Source organism: Cricetulus griseus, chromosome 2 (genome assembly GCF_003668045.3).
Source record: "Cricetulus griseus strain 17A/GY chromosome 2, alternate assembly CriGri-PICRH-1.0, whole genome shotgun sequence".
In the NCBI taxonomy this organism is placed as follows: Eukaryota; Metazoa; Chordata; class Mammalia; order Rodentia; family Cricetidae; genus Cricetulus; species Cricetulus griseus.
This window is the reverse complement of record NC_048595.1, coordinates 334,942,219-334,966,847: the sequence shown is the minus strand read 5'-3', so window position 1 is coordinate 334,966,847 and position 24,629 is coordinate 334,942,219. Positions and strand designations below refer to the sequence as shown.

Genomic DNA, 24,629 nt, shown 5'->3' with positions numbered 1-24,629 from the left:
CATATTTATATTATTAGGCCAAAAGGACACATACTAACATTAATTACAGTAAATTTCTTAGTCAAGAAAGTTTGAAGCATATACAATTAGTAACAATGTTAACAAAGACAAAATCAGAACCATTACATTTTAAAGACGTGAACCATTTGCTTAAGAAAATTCCAACATAGGAACACAAGCATTCAATAAAAAGCCATGGGGCTGAAGAGAAGGCATGACAGCACTGGCTGCTCTTCTAGAGGATCTGAGTTCAATTCCCAGCAACCACACGGTGGCTCACAACCATCTATTGTGGAGTCTGATGTCCTCTTCTGTAGTGTAGGCATACATGCAAGCAGAGAACTCATACCTAAAAAATATACAAATACCTGAGATTAAAGACGTGACACACGCCTTTAGTCCCAGCCCTCGGGAGGCAGAGGCAGGTGGATCTCTGTGAGTTGGAGGCCAGCCTGGACTACAGTGTGAGTTCCAAGACAGCCTCAAAGCTACAGAGAAACCCTGTCTCAGAAAAGAACAACAACAACAACAAAAAAAAAAACAAAAACAATAAAAAAAACATATATAAACAAAGCCACAAGGTGAAATCATCGCTCATTGTTCCACACAGACTATGAAGATGGAGCAACAAGGATACCAGTTGTCATTGCCTGCTGTTCGATGACACACTTCCCAGCCATGATGGACTCTAAACCTCTGAAACCATCAGCACAAAGAAACTCTGTGTATATAAGCTGTCTTGGTCATGGTGTTGTATCACAGTGACAGGAAGTAACTAAGACACTGGTCCTCACATGTTTCATAACCACAGAAACATGTTTTGATTAAACTAAATGGCCTATAATTTTACAGAAACCAAAGATTCAAACTACCAACCAGGCATTGCAATAGAGGCAAGCCCTTTATGACATTGCTATGGGACATGATCAGAAGTGAGTATATATGACCAGAATAAAGTGCTTGGATTCCAATTATCCCACCCAGAAGAAACCCCACTAATAGCTTAGCATTACTTTTACTAACTAACTCACATGCATAACTGACTGTCATCTGATAACCAGTAGGTCCTTATGATTATCTTCAAAAATCAAGTATAAGTGTTGAAAGGAAGTCAGCACAATGCTCTAATGATGCGATGAAGACTTAGGGTCAGGAAATAAATATGACACATAATGATGGCTTTGATATAAAGATGTCTGATGGGTAGTGCATTATACTCCTTCTATGTTGTTGTAAAGGATTAAACAAAGTGCTTGGTACATGACAACTCTCCCAAAGTTCCAACCTTCATTGGGATTATGCCACGGTACAGCTCCCTTAAATCAAGCTTTCCTATAATTAATTAATGCTTGTGCCCTTTATGTGTAATGTCATTAATTAGCCATCACCATAAGAACAATTACTGTCCTGTGTGATTTTCAGGTCAGCTAGCCTTTTGGAGCAGAGGAGAGATGAGTTCTACAGGGGAAAGACAAAAGAGCTATAATTCATCTATGTATGTCTTAGAACTGTGTCGATGTCTGAAATCACCCAAGAACAGGGAGGACTTTAAACTGAGTTTCTTTGCAAATCACCCAGACCATCTGGAAAAAGTGATGACAAAGACAAAACAAAATGAATGAATAGGAAAAAAGGGAAGAGTGGAGAAATATTAGCTGCAGACCCTGGTGAAGGTCCTAGTCCATTCATGGGACAAACTCTCCTACTGTCTGGCCACAGTCAAGTGCAAGATGATGTATGTATGTCATAGTTTAGCATAAATGATAACAACCTAAACCAGGATGCCCAGCTAAGTCCCTACCAAGAACAAGAAATCAAACTGCTTAAAAAGCTTCCTTCCAGACATATGTGGTATGTGGAGCAGAAAGGAGACGAGAAAAAAAAGAAAAAGAAAAAGAAAATCACTTCATACATTATTATCAAACCTAAGAATAAAACTGAAATACCCCACTTACAACACACTGTTTATAATGAGAAAGAGCAGAAAAAAGCAGATAGTAATTTGATAAAACCAACAACTAAAACTTTAATAATTTCAATCTAAATGTATTTAAATGGAAAGGGGGTAAGGGGAGAGGTGTCCCTCTCATAGGTGTTCTGTCCCAAGCTTGTAGGTGTTCTGTCCCAAGTCAGGCTACGAAATGCCATCATCAGTCTAGAGGTACTGCCTCAGAACTTGTTTATAAATCCAGATGGCTCAGAAGTTGAGGAAAATAACCACCATGAGAAAATTGGAAGCCATTCTCAGATCCAAGGAGAAGAGCAGACCATCTGTCTCGATACTGATGTAACAAGTATATTTTAAGTTACTGAGGAAAAGAAAATGATTGAATGTCAAAATGTTAAAGGCTCAATTGGGTGGAATCCCAGAACATTTTATTCTGATTTGTTTCTCATGGCAGGGTCAATTTCTTCACTAAAAAAACTGATGGTGGGAGCTGCCGAAGGCTGGGCAGTAATGGTCTGTGGCCTGAGGTCTCTGTTAGATGCTATATAAATTCCTTTCTTTCATTCCACATTTCTAGCCTTAGAGAGCAGACCTGGAAATTCTTGCTCATTCTGTCGCACAGAGTGGTCTGTTTTCTAGAACTGGGAACTGACAGACATAATTCCATCCCTGTTGACTCTGTTTTTCCCCAACCCAAATGAACTTCCTTCTTCAGAGTTGTAAGCACTAAACTGAGTTCCGGTTGTAGATGGGCAGCTAATACTACTTTGATTGAAGTTAGTAAGCCCTAGCTAGAAAAGAAAAATGAAAGAAACAAGCTACCCATGCTGTCAAGTCATCCCAAGATTTGATACAAGTGTGGTTTATACTCCTGGCTAACCAATAATCACATGACTTGGCTCCCTTTTAATGTATAGTTCCCTATCTGTGGTTTTTGTCATAGAGGGAAGACTGGAAAGCGGGGGTCAAAGCTATTCCTGGGTGTCCTGACAAAGCACTCCTCACCTCCCAACTTCACACCACCTTCTCACCAGGCTTCTTGACAAAACCTGCAGTGCTTGGTGAGCTCTATAACTGATGCGAAATATGGTAACACCCCAATGCTTGAGGGCTGGTGGCTTGCTTTAGGGAGCTGGAAGGCATCAGTTAAAGGTCTACAGATCAAGCTGGATAAAAGCTTGTCTATCCTTTTCTGAAGCCACAAGGACCCCTCCAAACCTGAAATAGATTGAGCCACAGTTCTCAAGGCCCATGTGGAGAAGCAGAAAGCGCACTTTTAAAGCTCTGGTTCACTGACTTCTTATGCCAGGCTCAACTCACTATTAGGTAGACACTGCTACAAAGCAGACTCTAAAGCCCAGCACTAGCCAGGGCCACAGTTTCTGCTATCCCAGGCTCTCTATCTTCTAGACACTGGATTTCTCAAACTCGGCATGTGTCTTCGTTAGGGTGTCTATTGCTGTGAGAAAACACCATAACCAAAAGCAACTTGGGAAAGCAAGGGTTTATTTCAGCTTACAACTCTTCTATCATGCTCCATCACTAAGTGAAATCAGGACAAGAACACAAAGAGGACAAGAACCTAGAGGAAGTAACTGTTGCCAAAACCATGGAGGAAGCTGTTTCCTGGCTTGCTCAGCTTGCTTTCTTACGATACCCAGGACCACCAACCCAGGGTTGACACTACCTACAGTAGTGGTTCTCAACCTTTTTTTTTTTTTTTCCTTTTTTGAGACAGGGTTGCTCTGTGTATAGCTTTGGAGCCTAACCTGGCACTCCCTCTGGAGACCTGGCTGGCCTCGAACTCACAGAGATCCACCTGCCTCTGCCTCCTGAGTGCTGGGATTAAAGGTGTGTGCCACCAATGCCCTGCCGGTTCTCAACCCTCTTTTCTCAACCTTCTTAACGTTGCAACCTTTAATACAGTCCCTCATGTTGTGGTGGACTTCCCCCCATATGAAATCATTTCCTTGCCACTTCATAACTGCAATTTTGCTGCTATTATGAATTGTAATGTAAATATCCCATACATAGGTGATCCTCCCAAAAGTTGAGAACTGCAGACCAATAATAATAAACTGGGTCCTTCCACATCAACCAACAATCAAGAAAATGCACCAAGTTAAGTCAGGCAATGGAGGAAATAAGCTAAACAAAGAGCACACATAATGCCAAAAGAGCCAAAGAGTAGAAAACAACCAGCTACACCTAAGCTTATAGGTAGAGCTTTCGTGGTTAATAAAAAGTCTCCCTGGGAGCTGGCTAGCAGGACAGAGAAAGATTCGTTACATGACATTGAGGCCCTTTTCCACTGTCACATTAATACATCAGTCAGCTCTCCTAAAAGTAGAAGCAGGGTGCATTGTTCCAAGGGCTTATGCTCATGAGTCAGACTTGACTCATGTAGTTTATGACAAAAGTAAAATAAAATGGAGAAAAAGAATACCAGGACAGTGGTGGTGCACTTGGGAGGCAGAGGTAGGGGAGTTTCTGAGTTGGAGACCAGCCTGGGCTACAAAGGGAGTTCCAGAATAGTCAGGACTACACAGAGAAAACCTGTCTCAAAAAACTAAAACAAATAATACAAAGAATAATCTAGGTCAATTTATAGAGGGTGAAACTGGCTTTTTATTCACATTTATTTGTAACACTGATAAGGAAAGACCATTCTCCCTAAGAAAAACCAAAAGCAAGCCAAGTAGGTAATGTTTATAAAAATATACACTACTACATAAGCCTAATAGACCTAATAAAATAATAATTGATATAAACTGTTGTACAGATGCCTTTAAGTTCTACTCAAATAAATAAAATTATTTCCCCAAACAATAATCAATTTTAGATGAATTACAGCCATTATTTTTAGCAAGAACTCTCTGAAAGGACCCAAATTATTAATTTTATAAATGTCTTCAGGATATAGTACACACTTAAAAATTACATTAATGTTAAGTGGGCATTAAAAACAAATGAGTTGAGTTAAACTGCTTCAAGCAAATTTTAAAAGTAGATATGCAAAAGCTTTTTGCAGCCCTGAAGGTGATTAAAATCTGTGATGGCGTAAGCATGGTAGCACATGCTTGTCATTACTTGGGAAGCTGAAGAAGGAAGATCAGAAGTTAAGCATCATCCTTGGCTACATAGCAAGTATGAGAACATGAGACTCTGCCTCAAAAATAAAAATAGCCACGCCTTTAATTTCAGCACTCAGGAGGGAGACAGAGGCAGGCAGATCTCTGTGAGTTCAAGGCCAGTCTGGTCTACAGAGCCAGTCCCAGGACAGTCAAGGCTGGGAGGTCACAGGCCCTGGAGAGGAACTAACTGCAGTGAAACTGCCGTCTAAATATCTACATTTATACCATGTATCAATGCTGCTCTCAGCATTGGTAGAGATTCTTTATACAGTGCATAGTGGTTAATGCAGAGACTAATCAATTGTGAAAGTGCTGAAAACGACTTTTGCATTCTCAACTGGAAATTTCTATATCAACCCATCCAAGCCTCGAGGAATAAATACACTCTAAAGGGGGGGAGGGGTAAAAAAATGTAAAAGCCAGAGAACAGGAAGTAATACTGTAAAATGCTGCCTTCTGGACATGACAATTCGTACTCAAAACATCACAGAAGTTATGGGAACTTGCAACAGACATCCACAAGACTGGGCCCGCCAATGTTCCATCATGAATGGGATACATCTATCATTACATTGTACATATATTATTATACTCTATTTTTGCCCCCAGCCATCTCTCCACCACCTCTCACCTACTTTCTGGCTATCGCCTTCCCATCAATACCCAAATAGTTTCCTCTGGTTTTATATTGCATTTTGCACGTCCTTTCCCCCTTTTGCCCCACCCCTCAGAAGACCTCAACTGTAGACACAGTTCAACATTCTTTGAACCACGAACCACTCTCTCATTTAGTATAGAACTGAAAGAGTTAGCTAGAAAAACAACACAAGAGAAAGAAATAAAGGAGATACACATGGGTGGGGGTGCCTAAAAGATCCTGTAGACTTCACTAGAAAACTCTTAGATCTGTTCAACATCTTGAACAAAATATCAGACACAAAAATCAATATATAAAATTAATAGCTTTTCACTTGCCAATAAGCAATAAGCTAAGAGAGGAATCAACAAAACAATCTCATTCACAATAGCTTAACAAAAACAACAAAAGAAGAACCTAGAAATAATCTAAGAAGGTGAAAGACCTTTACACTGAAAACTTGAAGACACTGAAGGAGGAAACTGAAGAACATCCCAGGTGATGGGAGACGATCTATGTGCTCATGAACCAGCAGAATTTGTGAAAGTGGCTTCATGACCAAAATAGTCTACAGATTCAACACAATCCTTATCATACTTCCCATGACGTTCCTCACAAAAGTAAAAAAGACAACCCTGAAATTCATAGTCGAAACGTCTGCATTTCAAAATGCAGACTTGTTCACTGGAAAGAAAAGAGAGAAGGGGGAGTAAAGAGGAAGGAGAAGAAAAGAAGGGAATAGAAGAAAAGGGGGACAAAGGGAAGGCAAACTAGGTAAGAAAGGAAAGGAATGAATTAAGAAGTAAGGGAAGCAGAGAGTACACAGTGACTACTCCTTACAACTTAGGTCAGGCAACGGAGAGAAGAAGACAAACCAAGGGTACACATAATATCATCCAAGTATGACAAATTATCAAATTAGAAACAATTTTTATATAAATTTAGAAGTGTGTGAGTGTGCCATGTTTAAAAAACAAAACTCTACAGTAGCACACAGTAATCAGGCTTCAAAATCACTCACCTCCCCTTTGCCAGATCAATTCCAGTCCATCAAATTTATCCACAGAAAGTGCCCTTCTCACATGGGCCATTTCCATCATTTATGCCATGTTTTATATGTTTAGATAAACACATGCCTTTGTGTTACACTTGCATTTAGTGCAGTGACCTCCTGGATATGGTTCTAGCCTAGGAGCACCAGACTTTGCCACACAGCCAAGGTCTGTGGTGGGCTACACTCTTCCCAAGCTTACATAGAACACTGGTACCCAATGATGCAGTCCACAAGTAGCATCTCTGTCTTTGGGAGACACTCGACTGTTCTGAAATGCCCATACCTGATGACACAAAACTCAGGCACCACTGTGCATCACAGGATATATGAAACTTTTTTGGTCCTCTGAATTCCAAGTATTGAAGGCACTGATACACAGTATCAAACTATTTTGTATCATATCTCAGTCTGGGAAGGTAGCAACTCACAATCTAGATGACTTAGAAATACTGTAACAGGCTTTCTTTTTTTTTTTTTTGGTTTTGAGACAGGGTTTCTCTGTGGCTTTGGAGGCTGTCCTGGAACTAGCTCTTGTAGACCAGGCTGGTCTCGAACTCACAGAGATTCACCTGCCTCTGCCTCCCGAGTGCTGGGATTAAGGCGTGCACCACCAACGCCCGGCCACAGGCTTTCTTTTAAGCCACCAAACAGCTCCCAAATCATGACATGGGGACTTAATATTAGTTATGAATGCTTGACCTTATCTTAGCTTTTACTTTAATCTGTTTCTCTTCATTTATGTTTTGCCTCAGGGCCTTTTACCTTTCTTTCTTCCCTTCTTTCTTTCTTTTCTTCCTTTCTTCCTTTCTGTCTTCCTTCCTTCCTGTCTTCCTCCATGTATGTATGTATGTATGTATGTATGTATGTATGTATGTATGTATGTATGTCCTACTTCCCTGATTCTTGTTTCTGGCTGGCTAGTGGCTACTTGGCTTCTGACCCCAGGTGTGTCCCCCTTTTTCTCTCCCCCAGGCCTAGATTTCTCCTCCTACTTATTCTCTCTGCCTGCCAGCCCTGCCAGCCCTGCCTGTCCCTCCTCTGCCTAGCTATTGGCCATTCAGCTTTTTATTAGGCTAATCAGGTGCCTTAGGCAGGCAAGGTGAAACAATTGCAACACACCTTTGCATAACTAAACAAATGCAACACATCTTTACAATGTTAAACAAATGCAGCACAAACAAATGTAACCCTCCTTTTCATAGTTAAAGTAATATTCTACAGAGGGCTAACGAATAAATTTAAGACATTTATAAAATTTATGAAAACCTTGGCAACTATCCTTTTATTTTTTAACTAAGAAATGGAGGATAAAGATTGAAGGAAGAAAGGGATGGGTTGGGAAAGGCAAGACCACATTCAAGTAAGGTTACCTCTTGGCAAAGTGCAAAGTAAATGATTTTCTTTCAGCTGAACTACATTTATTACTATAGTAATTACTTAAACCACAAGAGACAGAAATCTAAGGATGTAATGCTACAGTTATAAATACTGACCTTTGATATTAAATGTTCCTCTGCGCTTCTTTTCTCCAAAGAAACAAGAATAATTCCCCATTTGTTTGCTATTAAAAATGATGAACCTGGAAATAATTAGAGTTATTAATACAAGCTTACTTCTCACAAATATTTAATAAAAAAATGAAGTCAATAGTCAAAATTTTAAAGCAGTAAACAGGAAAATGAGAATATTAGTGTAACATTCAAATGACTGCAAAGGAAAGATGCTTAATCAGTAGAAACATGTGTAGTTAAACTGGCTATAGCTGGCAGTGTTCACCCTTATGTACATACCTATACTGACTGTACAAGGTGTTTCCTGTTTTAGTTGTGTTGAAAGCATCAATATTTTCAAAAAATTCGTCGTCTTTTTTCCAAGTCACATTCACTGAGTTCAAATCCCCAGATGTCGTGAACTGGCATATGAGCTCCAGGTCAGAAGGACTTTCCAAAGTAATGTTTTTTTCTACTGGAGCACTCGATTCTTCTGTTCATTACAAAACAAGGAAATGTGTTATGAAAAGTTACATTTGTAAGCAAATTCAATATATAACTCTGTATATATGAACACCTTTTATAAATATCATGTGTACAAACCATTTCAATTTGCAACAGTGGTCTACTGACAGATACTTAATGCCCCCTTCACTCAACTGAAGAATAGCTCTTCTGCAATACAGCTCTGTTCCCCTTCCTTACTGGGCTTTATCGGCAAAGCCAAAGAAAGTTTAAGCAGCCAGGCAGTGGTGGCACACGCATTTAATCCCAGTGCCCAGGAGGCAGGGACAACCAGATCTCTGTGAGTTCTAGGCCAGCCTGGTCTACAGAGCAAGTTCCAGAACAGGATCCAATGCTACACAGAGAAAGCCTGTCTCAAAAAACCAAAAGAGGAATCAAAAAAGGAAAAGTTCCCTTGCATCATTAATAGAAGCACAAAAGCCTAAGGCTATCATATCTGTCTCCTTTAATTCTCATCAGCTGAATGACACAGAGGAAAAGAGCTTCTGAGAAAAGTTCTGCAAATGCTGGGACATGCCAGCCAGGGCTACACACAAAAAAAACCCACTATATCTTGGCAAAACCAAAAGAAAAAAAGATTTTTTTTTCAGGTTCTGTGAATAACTGCCTTGAAATTTTGATGGGGATTGCACTGAATCTGTAGACTGCTTTTTGCTAGGATGGCCATTTTCTCAATATGCATCCTACTAAACCATAAACACAGGAATTCTTTTAATTTTATATTTAGAGACAAGTTTCTTTTACATGTCAATCCTAGTTCCCTCTCCTCCTCTGACCCCCTATCCCAACCCCTTTCTGCTTCCCCAAGGAGGGTAAGGCCTTCCATGGGGTATCTTCAAAGTCTGTCAAATCATTTGGAGCAGGGCCTAGACCCCCCCAACACAGGAATTCTTTCTACCCACTGACATCTTCAATTTCTTCAATGCCTTCAAATTTTCAATGTAGAAGTTGTGCACTTCCTTGGTTAGATTTATTCCAAGATATTTTAATTCTTTGACGTTAATATTAATGAAAATGTTTCCTCAACTGTTCTCTCAGTGTGTTTACCATCAATATATAGAAAAACTACCAATTTCTGTTTGTTTTAATTTTGTATCCTGCTACTTTGCTGAATGTGTTTATCAAGTATAGTTTTCAGGTAGAGTCTTTATGGTCCTCTATGTTTAAGAATCATATCATCTGCAAATAAAGATACTTTGACTTCTTCCATTCCTGTTTGTATCTCTTTCACTTGACATCAAGTATTACATTGAACAGGAGATGGGGGAATACAAGCTTTATCTTTGGTCCCCTTTTTATTCCTCCCACTGTCCTGACCACAAGGATGTGAGCAACTCCACTTCAGTGTGTTCTCTTCTACCAGGATGTTCTGCCTGACTCTGCTCCAGAATCAATGAAGCTAGTCAACTGTGCAGTGAAACCTCTCAGACCATGAGGCAAAGTAACTCCCTGCTCCTTTAAGTTGTTGCTCTTATGTATTTATCACAGAAAATGCTTTCTTACATATATTTCTATATATTAGATATATTAATAAACATATGGATATGCAAATTACATAAAATAAAAAACCATATTTTAAGCAAAAAGTATTTGAGTTACCGAAATCTTTTAAGTGATCAATGAGCCTTCCCGAAACACTCAGAATGACTTGATTATCGAATGTCCCCTCTGAGGGCAAAGGAACATGGCCTATTGTTTCTCCTACAGATGAGACCTTTACAAAAGTCATTTTCCTTTCCCATATATGGTCTTTGTCTCCCTCTCCCTCTGCTATTAAGATGTTAAACACATCAATGTGGAGAAAAATATGTTAAACAATTTCAAGCAGAAGAATTTAAACGTAAATTTAAATTGAAGGAGTTTTTTCTGTATGAACATTGAAGAACTGAAAGAAACACTGATTTTATATAAGAACAGAATGGAACAGAATCCTAGTTTGCTATCTGTTGCTGGGATAAAACTTTCTGACCAAAGGTAACTTAGGAGAGAAAGGGTTTATTTGGCTTACAGATTACATCCACCAAAGGAAGCCAAGGCAGGAACCAGGCACAGACTGAAGCAAAGACCACAAAGGAATACTGCTCACTGGTTTGTACCCCTGGGCTTGATGAGCTTGTCTTCCTATAAAACCTACCACCATCTACCCAGAGGCAACATCACCCATAGCAATGAACAATGAGGAAAACGCTCCACAGATACACCCACTGGCCAATCTAAAGGAGGCGACTCCTTAATTGAGGTTCCCTCCTCTCCAATGACTCTAGTTGGTATCAAGTTGACAAAAATGGCGTTATCAGAGGCTGGGGAGGATGGGTGCCAGGGGAGGGCAAAGGACAGTTAAAAGGTAACAGAGTGCAGACAGATATTCTAACGCTCTATAGGTCAGGATGATAACCACCAGATACAATTAACTGTGCACTTCAAAACAGCTAGCAGATTTTGAAGCTCCCAAAACATGATGTATGTTTGAGGTGGGCATGGATCTGGCAATTATTCAAACTTGATTATACTGTGAAAAGGTCTCTTAAGCCAATCATGCTAAAGAACATCCAGACCAGTTGACTCAAGCTGATTTGAAAGTCAAGGCAAAGTTATTGGGGACCATCTTTATTTCCACTCACTGGCCACCACTGGATTTGACCTAACACCCTTGTGACTTCTAGATAAAAATCTTAGATGCACAGTGAACACTGACCCACTGCTAGTCTCTACCAACCTGAAGACTAAGAACAGAATAACATTAACTTTCTCCCTAGCCCTATAATGGCTCCCTCTACCAAGATTTCTCCTTCATGGCTCTCTCACTCGGTCCTTCCCAACTGCACCATCCCATTCCCTCATGTTCTCATCCCCCATCCCCTCCTTCTACCATCCCTCTCCCATCCCCAGTTTACCCAGGAGATCTCAACTACTTTTCCTTACCAGGGCAAACCAAGGCATTACTCTTCCTGAGGAGTGGACAGGAGGTGGGTTGGGGGGGGGGTTGGAGGAGGAGGGAGGGGAAGCTATGGCTGGTATGTAAAATGAATTTTAAAAAAAAACCAAACTTAAAGGCAAAGAAAGAATGCATGACACATGAATCCTAGTGAGGACACCCACCCCCCATAATAGTCCCTAGCTAATGGCTCTACCAATGTACACAGGAAATACATAGGCTCATGGCTTTTTGTTCTGTGACTATAGAAGTTTATCTACCTTCTTCCACTATGGAGCACTTCCTTTAGGGTAACTTGAATCTGGTGTAGCTGATCGGTGTATGGCACTTAGTATCTATTTCCTGTAGAAGAGCTCCAGCAAAGCAAACATGTCTTGTTTCCAACTATGTGACTAACTAAAGCAAATGAAAGAAAGAGGAAACATTCTCTTTGAATTCTCAGCAAATCAGTGAGAAAATGACACACCTACTAAACTCCAGTCAAGGCATTCTATATCAGTCACCAAGGCCAAATCAGACACAAGTGCCATGGTGTAAGGGCACCCACCAACTTCTCAACATCTGGGAAGAAGCTGGAGAAGGAGGGGAAAGGCTCTGGAAGAGATTAATCTCCAGTTACTGAAAGCAGAGACAGAAGTTTATTAAACTGTATCCCAGGGTTAGGTCAACAAAATCCAGATTGTGGAGAGATCATACAGGATGAAAAATCAGATTCTTTCCTGCAGGTAACTTAAAAATGGGAGAAGCAGTATGTTTTAGAAAATTGGGGATGACTAATATCTTTTAAAAATGAATAAAATGTCTTTTTTAAAAAAGCTGAATATTGTGTGAGTTCCAGGACAGCCAGTCCTACACAAAGAAATCCTGTCTTGAGCTCCCTCCAAAAGCCAATTACTACATTTGGTGGTGTAATATTTGCTGTACTTGGAAAATAAACAATATATAAAAACAATGAAGCTTCTATACAAATATCTGAACAATGACAGCTGGTCTGAAGTGGCACAGAAGATGCTGTATTTAGGAGAGGACACTATTCTAGAAACTCATTTATCAAATCATCTGGGGGAAGGAGGAGGGGGTTGGAGAGATGGCTCAGAAGTTAGGAGCACTGGCTACTCTTCCAGATGTCCTGAGTTCAAGTCCCAGCAACCTCCTGGTGACTCACAACCATTCATAAGGATACCTGGTGCCCTTTTCTGACATGCAGGTGTACATGCAGATGGAACACTGTATACAAAATAAAATAAATCTTAAAAAAAATATTCTAGTTCATCCTTAAGGATTGCAGAGCCAAATATGAAAAAATGGACTGAATTTAGGTGCGAAACCTTATGGCATTTAACTACATTTCAAACTTCACAGTGTTTTCTTAGGTAGTACAAGGCACAGAGCTTACAAACAGGGAAGGGTAGCCAGGGTGAAGGGCTCTGTGAGAAGACTGGAGAAGTAAATACTATTTAGCTGCAAAATTGATCAATTGAACTTTTGTCCCTCCCAAATACTGAAAGGCCTTAAGAACAGTCAGATTATATATGGGAACCTAGTAAGTAAAAATGAAGGAATTTTCACATTCCTGCACAACTGCCGAGAGCCACCTACATACAGATTATACTAGGGACTGGTAATGAGAAGGTATTTCCAGGTCAACTATATTTAGTTTTGAACTATGTTTTCTGGATGTTTTTCTCACATATAGCTCTAGGTACTCTTAAAACTGAGTTATCTTGGTAAAAATTTACCTCAATTTCTTCAAAACTTCACTTTCTGTCTGTTTTTCCCCCTATATTCTCCTTTCAACACTGTGTATTCTGCCATCTTAACCCACGATACCATGTAAAATGTTCTCTTACATTAAAAATAGCCTAGTGTCAGCACGATGGCTCAGTAAGGAAAGGGCCTGCCACCAAGCTGATAGCCACCCAAGTGGTAGAAGGGATGAAGCCTCCCACAATTGTCCTCTGGCTTACACAGCATGGTATGCACACATACACACACTGAATGAATGAATCTTTCAAAATTTAATAGCTAAATTACTTAATGATTTTTCTCCCAAAGTTCACATTTTTATGTATGAATGTTTCAGCTACATGTATGTAGGTGTACTGTGGGTATGTGTGGTGCCCTCTGAGGCCAGAAGAGGGTGATGGATCCCCTGGGGTTACCAACTGTTGTAAACTGCCATCAGGGGGCTGGCAATTGAAGCAGTCAAGGCCCTCTACAAGACCAGCATGTGCCCTTAACTGCTGAGCCATCTCTCAGTTCCCCGGAAGCTCACATGGAACATACTTGTTTTCTACAAATCAGATGTCACCCAAGTCTTCCATTGTCTGACACTCCCTTTTTGTCTATTTCACTCTCAGTAAACGTTAACATATGCCTGGCACACCAAGTCCTTTCAATTGCTCCTTAAGTATTCATGCTCTGGGGGATTTTGCTTTCTGGTCCTGTCCTTTCTCAATTTGGCACTCTTGTGCTGAATTCAATGATTAACCTCTAATACCCTTACACAAGAGAGCCCTTCCTGTGAGGAGGAGTAGACTGGGGGTGGGTTGGGGGCTGGGAGGGGGCACAGGAGGTAGGATGGAAAGGAGATCTGTGGTTGGAATATAAATGATATTTAAAATAATAAACAAATTATAAAAAAGAAAAGAAAAGCAGAGTTCCACACCCCAACCCCAAAGCATCTCAACCCAGATACCCAAAGGAACTTTACATCCAGTCTGTCCTAGAGTGGTCCATTAGCTTCCCCTTCCCTTGGGAACTAATTGACTCAAATGGGCTAAACTAGTATTTTCTTAACTCCACCTCTGAAATGTCAACCAAATTTGTTGCATTTTTCTCCAACCTTCTTCCCCACAGGCCTTAGTTATCTTTTTCGAGGGCCAAAATATGATCTCCATGCTTCTCTTCAGTGGCACAGGCCTTTTATCCCAGCACTCGGGAGGGAGAGGCAGGAGGATCTCTGTGAGTTTGAGTTCAGCCTTGTCTACAGAGTCAATCCAGGACAGCCAAAGCTACATAGTGGGACTCTGTCTCAAAAAACAACACCAACAATGGAAAACAAAGAAAAAAACAAAAAGAAAAAAGAAAAGAAGGGGGGGAAGGGTGATTACTCCTCTCCTGTTTTTTAGAAAACTATTAATCATACCAAGGCTGTGCCTCTGACAGCAGAACTCAGATTGTTTAAGCTGCCTGGATGTGATGCTAACCCCAGGTCGATAACCTGTTCAAATCAGCAATCACTGGGAGGCAAACTTCAGGCAAGGCATGTTTGTGGGGGAGTTTCTTCTGAAATGTTTCACTGATGTGGGAAGAGGCAGGATGCGTACTGAGCCCAGCATCCATTTCCACTTCCAGACTACAGATAGAGCATGAACAGCAGCGTCAGCTTCCTCCTCCATGCATTCTCCACCACGCTCAAAGTGTGAGTCAAAATAGACACTTCTTCAAGTTGTTTTTTATCAGGGATTTTTTGTTATAGCAAACAAACAAAATTCAATTGGTTAAACACCTTTCATTTGAATAGCAAAGGATCTTTGTAATGGATACCAATTGTTGGTTTGGTTTGGTTTTTGTTTGTTAGGGGTTGTTCAAGGTACTCGTTCTCTCTCTCTCTCTCTCTCTCTCTCTCTCTCTCTCTCTCTCTCTCTCTCTCTCATCTGTCTGTGTGTGCACGCACACATTGCTGGAGAGCCAAACCAGGCAGGTCCTTGTATATCCTAGTCTGCTAGGCAAAGATTGTACCACCAGCTATATCCTGAGCACCACCACCTCCAGTTTCCTTGCCTCATGTCCTTACTTATCAAAATGGGTTGTTACACAGGAAGTCTACAAAAGGCACTACTGCTGCAAGGGACTTGTGCTCAGTGAGCACTTGCACTCACACTTGGTTCAGAATGTAATAAATGTCCATGTGTGATGCCAAAAGTTGACCACATTATTCAGTCTTCATGACAGCATCTATGAGGTAAGCAACCACCCCTATTTCACAGATGAGGTAAAAAGAAGACTCCCTCACCCAAGGTGACACATCAAGATATAGGCAGCAGTGTCCTTCAAATGTAAGTATGGCTAAGTCCAGGTTTCCCCCTAAGCAACAGTACACACAAACTCAAAGATCCAGAATTCTTAGGAAAATACCATCAACTTCTTTACCTCAACCTTTCCAAACCCAAGATAATGAAATAACAAACGTCAAATGAAACTTACAGTACAGCAATAGACCAAAGAGAGCAAAACAATAGCTGACTATCAAGATGAACACATTTCATATGACATTTTTGCAGCTTGCTTTCCTTCCTGCCAAGGAATCACAGCACCAAATCTACACAGGAAATTCTACCACCCTGGAAATCTTTGGGGGTTAACCAAGAAACTGAATATGAGCTTAAGAAACATTTCATCTTCCCTAATACTGCACAAGAGTAACATATCTCTGCTGTCTTGAAGTTTTGCAAAAACACCCATGACATCTGCAGCTCTTAGAGTGTGGAAATGTGTTAAGTTTCTGAAATATATTAAAAATTCTATGATTGATTCCAGAACTTTGGAGGCTGAGGCACGAGGATCATAATTCTAAGGCAAGCCTAGGCTACAAACCAAGAATTTATCTCTAACAAGAACTATAAACTAAAAGCACAGCTCTTAATATTATTAATATGAATTTAATAAAACAATTAATTTATAGTTGCCTAAATATCCTCTTGTATCCATATGGTCTTAGTAACTTTTAGCAGCTTGTCATCTTAAGAGGAATGATCTACTCTGACCATTTAGAACCTGGTATTAATAGTATCTTCAACAGTATTACTGGAAATTTCTACATAAAACAGTGCTTTTGAATATGCTTTAAAAGTCTAATAAACTGAAGCATTCCCTCCTGGAGGGAGCAAGGCAGCTTTATAAGATATCAGAAGCCAGCTGGACAGTGGTGGCACATGCCTTTAAAACCAGCATTTGGGAGGCAGGCAAAGGGAGGTGGGTCTCTGAGAATCAGGGCCATTCTGGACCACACAACAAGTTCCATGACAGCCAAAGCTACACAAAGAAACCATGTCTAAAAAAAAAAAGAAAAGAAAAGCCCCCAAAATTAATTAATTAATTAAAAAAGACGTCAAATCCACCAAAACTTTGAAAAGTTCAAAGAACTCAGAAAGTGAAAAGATTCTCTCTCTGTGTGTGTCTCTGTCTCTGTCTCTGTCTCTGTCTCTCTCTCACACACACACACACACACACACACACACACACACACACAGAGAGAGAGAGAGAGCAAGTTATGAATGTGGTAAGCAACTGCTAGGTATAACTTTTTTTTTTTTTTTTTTTTTTTTTAGTTTTTCGAGACAGGGTTTCTCTGTGTAGCTTTGGAGCCTATCCTAGCACTCGTTCTGGAGACCAGGCTGGCTTCGAACTCACAGAGATCTGCCTGCCTCTGCCTCCTGAGTGCTGGGATTAAAGGTGTGTGCCACCAACTTTCATTGCCAAGCTTCCCAAGTTGAGCAAAGCTCTAAGGGTTCTTCGGAGGAGGGAGACTGCAGGGCCAAGCAAGCTTTATCAACTCTCTCCATCCTGGGAGAAGGAGGGCAGAGGGAAGGGAAGCCATAGAAAGCTTTCGGGGAGAGAAAGTGTGGCAGGTAGAAGGTCTGAAACCTAACAGACTTCCATCCAGGACTCAGAGCAGCACACCCTACCCCTGGACCCTGGGCACCCCATCATTTCTCCTGGAACTGGAAGTCATCCATTTACACTTTGCCCTCTTCTCATTTACCAAACAATAATCTCCATGCCACCCATGCTGCAGAAATGCTATGTGTAGACATGAGAGAGGGACAATTGAAAATGTGAGAAACATGCTTTTTTGTCATTCAACATTAGTTCTTGGTGATCTAGCCATAGTGCGTATATGCTGCTAGATTGTTTCTTGTATGAAGAGTATTAATGTACTAGTTGGCTAGGAGATTTTCTCAATGAGCTTGCTCATGTACATTTTTCTGTTATAAATTATGTATCAATCAACACCCTACAGATAACTCCAGGGGAATAGCTTTGCATGCTTTCCATAATGAATTCTGTGAAGCAGAATTACTGAGTTAGAAATTATGTGCTCTTTTGATAGATACTGACAAACTGTCCTCCAGAATAGCCGAACAGCTCGTTCTTTCCCACACCCACGTTGGAGCCTTGCTTTCCCTGTGTGTTCATGAACACCAGATACTATCAGACTCTTTGAACTTTGTGAGTGGCAAAGCTGAAGCGCTGTTTTAATTGGCATTTTGGATTTAAGCATGGCATTTTGGATTTAGCCAATCCTCTCTGAAGTAGGCTCATGTCCATGGAGGACTTTGGATTTTAGACAGTGCCAGGAGCCTTGTGCTTTTAGCACTGAAGGAACTAAAAAGAAGATGCCTATAACACGAATAATAAAAACTCAGAGACAGATATTGGAGTACAAGCTGAAGGTTAGAAAAGTAAAGCAGCCAGCCAGTACCCCACCAAGGGCTGGGGAGATCCTGTCCTCACCTTGGCTGGAGACTAAATCTCAGAATGCACCCTGAAACACTTTTATAAACCCCTCTAGTGCTGGGATTTATCCAGCATGAATTCTGTTTCTTCTTCAGACTGATTCACTCTCCTGTGTAGCTCTGGGTGGCCTTGAACTCCAAGAGATCCATCTGCCTGTCTCCTGAGTCCTGGGATTAAAGGTGTATGCCACTACTGCCCAGCTTTTATAGCTGTGGCTAGCTTTGCATTCTGATCCTTCAAGCAAGCTTTATTAGATCATAAATAATACACCACCACAGAAGCCAACTTGTCCTCCCTTTGTGCCATCAGCTGATATTCTTTCCCTTAGGTCAAATCTTCCACTGTGTGTCACGAGGGAGGATCGGCTTTCTAAGGCTTCTACTTACTCCTCCTACCTTGTGTGTGTTCACAGTTGTGTGTTTGTATGGCTCTAAAAACTGAAGCATCATGGCCAGAACAAAGGAAACAAGAGAACACGAATGCACAAGTGTCCTGGTCATCAATGGGGGAGGGGGGGTTCTTCTTTCCAGAACCCTGAGTATTCACTTAAGAAAACAGCTCCTATATATGAGATATGTCTAGGAGAGGCAGAAGGGGAGGGCTCACAATCTTCAATTTACTCCATTGCTGGAGATGATGGTTTAAAATGTACTCACTATTGCAAAATGAAAGCAATAAATGCCTACTAGATACACAGAATCTGCACTTCTGTTTCCCTGAGGATGTGGCTTTTGATTTAATTCTCTAAGAAAGACAGAATGTGAACACCAGAGGAGGAGGAAAGAGGTGCGACTGTGACTGGCCCTGAGCACTGCCCTATTTATGCTATGCCCTGTGCCTGTTAGCTCTGCCTTCTACCTTCCTGGTGAGAAGCTTTATGAACTGCTCGAAATGCTGTGGGATTTAAATCACGTGTCATGCCATCCTGCAGTTCTGAAACAGCTGCAGGGGGCTTTAGCTTGGATGTGGGATGTCAGCCCACAGGCCCATGCGCTGGAGAATTGGTCCAGGAGAGTGTTACGATGGAACTTTTAAGGCAGTGGTGGCACATGCCTTTGATCCCAGCACTGGGGAGGCAGAGGCAGGCGGATCTGAGTTTTGAGCCAGCCTGATCTAGAGCTAGTTCCAGGACAGCCAGGGCTGCACAGAGAAACCCTGTCTCAAAGAACAACAACAAAGAGAAAGAGGTGGGACTTCATCCATGGTATTCAGATCACTAGGGCCCTTTACAGTGACATTAGGTGGCTATTGACAAAACTTCAGAAGTCAAGCAGCCAGCCTGGTCCCCCAAGAGTTCACCCTACCTCTGGTTTCAAGGCACAGACATGTTTACTCCTACAGGGCTTCAACATCTCCTTGACTAAACCAATTGCTTCAGGAGTAGCTGGCCTGCTTCAGGGATTGCACTGTAGTGACAATAAGCTAGGTGAGACACAAAACTACCCTTTTTTATATGCAAGGGACAAATTTATCCCCCACGAACAATTGACCTCACATCTTGAACATAAAAGGCCTAGGATGCCACTACACATCTTACCATGCCACGAACAGCCTTCCCTATGCAACAAAGAACTATCCAGTCCAAAGATGTCAGTATTTCTGTTCCTGAGACCTCAGCCAGAGGCCTAGGGCTGCCTGCTGCTGCGGCTGTCCTGTGTATTGCTGGGGTGGAGCCATGTTTCCTCTTTCCCTCACTGGGAACATTAATGCTCACTCCCATTTTTCTTCTTTGTATATCACGTCTTCATGTCACCCATAAAAGACTAGATCCAGAAAATATCATAAACAGCCTAAGGCCATTAAAGTAGTACAGGATCTTCCACGAAGCAAGCAGTCTGGGAGACCAGATGTGCAGGACCTCCCCCCAACCCCCACTCCCCACTCCTTCCTCTTCTCCTGACTCTACAACTCGTGAGGTCCTGCCTGCCTGTGGCTAGGCAACAAGGCTGTATTTCCTCATCACCAATGACATGACCAAACCTGACAGCAGCTAAATTAGCATATGTGCACCTCCAACTTCTGCTTCTGCTTCCTCCTTCCCTCCTGGGGACTTTGCCAGGTCAGCCGCTCACACCTCAGCTGGTAAACACAACATGGGTTGGGTCAACAATGTAAAAGCTCACCTCAGCCACCCAGCACCAGGCTGATCAAGAAAGTGGCCAGAAAGTGGCCAGCTGATGTTTTGATTTTCATCTCATTGTTTAAAAGACAACATTGATACACTAAACAGTACAATTTGCAGAGGAAAAGAGAAAACATTGAAAGTAACAATATAGAAACATTCTAATTGCAGTAATGAAAGCAAGACTGCCAAGTAGCCCATTATCAAAAGATAAGTTTTAAAAGCCCATTGATGACACAGAGAGGGGAAGAGACTTTTCCCTCCTGAGTATCATCAATTATACTTTCCACAGACTTGCTGTTCAGGAAACATAGTCCCTCAAATTAACCTAGTTGGGGCTAAAGCATTTACTATGACCTTATTTTCATAGATTGTGAATGTATCACTTCAAAGTTACTATATCATTCACCTTAAAACAAGCATAGTTGTCTTAACAATACTGCTAAAAGAACTGAATAATCTCGCATTAAAAAGTTATTTGGCCCAGAAGAGACTCTGGCGCCAGACTGCCTGGGTTCAAATCCCAATTCCCATTTGGGATTTGGGTCAGTTCACTCTTTGTATGTCTCTGTATTCAACTACAGATTGAAATAACAACAGTGTTCACCTCCAAGAATTGTTAGAAAGGATAAAACCTATAAAGACAAATAATAATAATAATAATAATAATAATAATAATAATAATAATACACACAGCACACAGTCAATGAGTTTCTCAAGTAAGCAAAAACATTTTTTATGGAAAAAAAGTAAACAACCAATTTTGTTGTTGTTGTTGTTCTGATTTTAAGCCAAAGGCCATGTTTTCTCATTCTCCCAGGCACAGGGCCCACATGTTTCCCTTTCTCACTAAGTAAATTTATTGAGTGCAGCCAAAGTTGCCTTTCTGATCCAGGATTTGTAACTAAGGTATTATGCTTGATTCATATTCTCTCTCTCCCCACCCCCCCACACACACATATTAGCCTAAAAGAAATATCATTTTCCAAAATATCCAGAGGGAAAGATAAAACAGAAAACTAACAATAGGAAGATGCCATGAGTACTATTTACAAACAAGGATGATGTTGAAATCATTATTGGCAAAATGGATCATTCATGGAAAACAAAGTCTAGGCAGCAGTTAGGGACAGTGGCTCATACCTCTAATACCAACACTTTGAAGGTAAGACAAGTGAAGTCTGAGATCAACCAATTTTTGAGACACATTCTTTAAAGAAAACAAAACACAGTCCTGGCAGTACGAAAATGCCTATGGTTCAAATTTAAAATCCATGTACCAGTAAATGTAGTTTCCAAGATGAGAATTTCTGACAGGATGGCAACCAAAGCAAAAGGGCCACTGTGAAAACAGAGCCACAGCTTGGAGTTCCAAGCAGAAGCAGAGTTCCAAGATGAATGTGAGATCTTTGCTTTTCTTAAATAAACACCAATTCAGACCTTTATAAAGGCTTTATTTCATAAGAACTGTTGCCACAGAAGAAAAGCTTCAAACTCAAGGTCTTCAAGTGTCTCAATGTCAAACAAGGCTTTCTTTTTATGGGGAAGACAGGCAGACTGGCTGGAACTCTGAGGGGGAGAGTGAACAAACAACAGGGTACACAGGAGCCATGAGCACACCTCGGCACCAGTTCTTAAGATGCACTGATACTTGTTCAGACTTGGACAAAGTGAAGTGCAGGGGTTATAAGGAAGGGAAAGGCCAGACTAACGTGTGCACAAATCAAGGCAACAAATACACAATGGGCAGTCATGAACAATCAGTCCTTTCACAAGGGCAGGAATCTGGTTTCAGTTGAACGATCAGATAGAGTAGCTAAGAGTTAAACCTTCTGCAGGCTAGGTAAATACTTAGCACAATATTAGTTAATAAGGTATTTCTTGTTATGGCCCTGAGCGTTAATCCTTGATTTCCAGGCACCAGGCTGTGCTTAGTGAAACTTGTGTCCTGAAATCTACTCTGTCAGCCTGGCCAAAGAATTTGCAAACTGAGACTCTCACCCGAGTCCCCCTTAAATAACTGACTTATCGCCAAGAGGCAACCAACAACTAGAATATGTACAAAAACAAAGGGCAAGTAACAACACAGGAATATGGAATTGACTTGCACAAGAATAAATTCCAAATGCTGGGATGAGAACATCTGGGAATGAACAAGAGCTGCATGAAGTTGGTTTTTTTTGTTTTGTTTTGTTTTTAATGTTCTATCAAAAAACTCAGCACACTCATTTCACTGGCATTGGCTTGGAAATTCTGCCACACACACTTTCTGGTCACATGAAACAAAGTAAGAAACAGCTCAAGACAGGGGAAACAGTAAAAAAAAAAAAACAAAAAAACACAAAAACAAAAAACAAAAAAACGCCCCACGAGAAACAAATATACTAGTTACTAATGTAATAAACAGGCTGACAGAGTTTAGATTCTAATTGTGCTGTTTTGTTACCCGAACAGACCTCTCTTACCAATTTAAAAGTTTGTAATCATTTCCCATATTGGAAAAAAAAGCTGGGCCAGGCTGTGGTGTTGCAGACCTTTAATTCCAGCCCTTGAGAGGTAGAGGCGGGTGGATCTCTGTGAGGCTAGCCTGGTCTATATGAGTTCCAGGACAGCCAGGGCTACACAGAGAAACCCTGTCTGGAAAAACCATAAAGAAAACCAAAGCTGAGAAAGACCAAAGCAGTGAGTGAGTTTAAGACCTTTTAAAAACTTACTTTGGTACTTTACTATTTGAGATGGGACCACTTACCTGTCAGTGATATATTATGGCTCTCTAAAGAAAGGTTTGAGTATTTTGCCATCATTTCTTCTCGAACAGGTAGACTTGTGAAAGATGAGTCTGTAAGACAAATTACATGTGGTTATAATTCAGATATCCTCATCAAGAATGGACTGATGGTTATTTAAAAAATCAGCTTAGGCCAGGTGGTAGTGGCACACACCTTTGATCCCAGCACTCAGAGGCAGAGGCAGGTGGATCTCTGTGAGTTCGAGACCAGCCTGGTCTACAAGAGCTAGTTCCAGGAGAGCCTCCAAAGTCACAGAGAAACCCTGTCTTGAAAAGCCCAAAAAGAAGGAGGAGGAAACAAAAAGAAAAAAAAGAAAAAAAAAAAAAACAGCTTGGAACTGCCAGATAGCTTAGTGGGTAAAGGTGTTTTGCTGCAAGTCTGGTGACCTAAGTATGGATGTGTGTGTGTGGTTTGTGTGGTGTGTGTGGTGTGTGGGGGGGGGGGGAAGATGACACACACACACACCAACACACACACTAAAAAAGTCTGGTCAACAGTCTTTTCCTAATAGAAATTATTTATTTCCACTCTTGGGTGTAAGTCATATAGAGATTATATTAAAGAAATAATACAGTTAAGTCTGAGGCAAATGACACTCAGTGCTGGTTAGGATGAAAAATTGGAAAGAATAGGAAAGAATGAGCTATTTTGACTGCCATTTGGTCTGGAACATTGCACAGCACACGTCCCCTTATTTGGAATCCCTCCCTTCCTGGCCTAGCTGACTACTGTGACATTTCTCAATCACACGCATCGAATCTCAGATGGCCAAACATCACTCATTTTGGTGGTGGTCATTATCATTCACACTATCAGTCATAGGAGAGTGACAACAGCTGAAATAAAGTGCCCGACTCCACCTATGTAAGGATAAAAGTACCTAGTATACAGTGTGTGCTGGCAAGGAGTAGGAAGTGGGCTAAACTGAATTAGTGTCATGAGCCTGTGTCTTTCACACAAGTTAGCACAGGATCTACAGAGGGTAAGCCTGACTTTGGAAATGGCATGAAGGGAAAGGGCACTGTAGGAGATCAGGGCTGGGGTGGTTTTCCTTTCCTCACCTCCAGGGACCAACTATGGAAGAACCTATGGAGATCTACCCTAGAACAAAGAGAGGAAGGGGACCCAAAGGCTTGAGTTCAATAAAATCCCAGCTCATAGTAGCTGAAAGAATAAGATAAAGAGAAACAAGACATCTGATGCAAGAGAATCCGGAAAAAGCCAGAATATACTGTTTTGGCCATTTCTAACTAACAATTTGTACTAAAAGTAAGCTCAAAGATCTGTAAACCTGACACTAGCTGAAGCTAATGCCACATCTTCGTTAAAGCATTAATCTTTTTATTTTATTGTTTTATTCTGATTTTTTTAAGACAGGGTTTCTCCATGTAGTCCTGGCTGACCTGGAACTCACTCTGTAGATCAGGCTGGCCTCGAACTCAAGAGATCGAACTGCCTCTGCCTCCTGAGTGT

At 41.0% G+C, this 24,629-nt stretch overlaps 1 protein-coding gene across 1 annotated transcript in view; it reads right to left on the bottom strand.

The window, feature by feature from the left end:
* The window catches only part of Emb (embigin), a 56,598-nt gene that overhangs the window by 24,430 nt on the left and 7,539 nt on the right, over positions 1 to 24,629 (bottom strand). The window contains exons 2-4 of the mRNA XM_035438788.1: positions 23,117 to 23,206; positions 8,564 to 8,756; positions 8,267 to 8,352 (exon numbers count right to left, since the gene is read on the bottom strand). Of these exons, the coding sequence (XP_035294679.1) occupies positions 8,267 to 8,352; positions 8,564 to 8,756; positions 23,117 to 23,206 (369 nt within the window). The remainder of the gene's footprint in view (positions 1 to 8,266; positions 8,353 to 8,563; positions 8,757 to 23,116; positions 23,207 to 24,629) is intronic.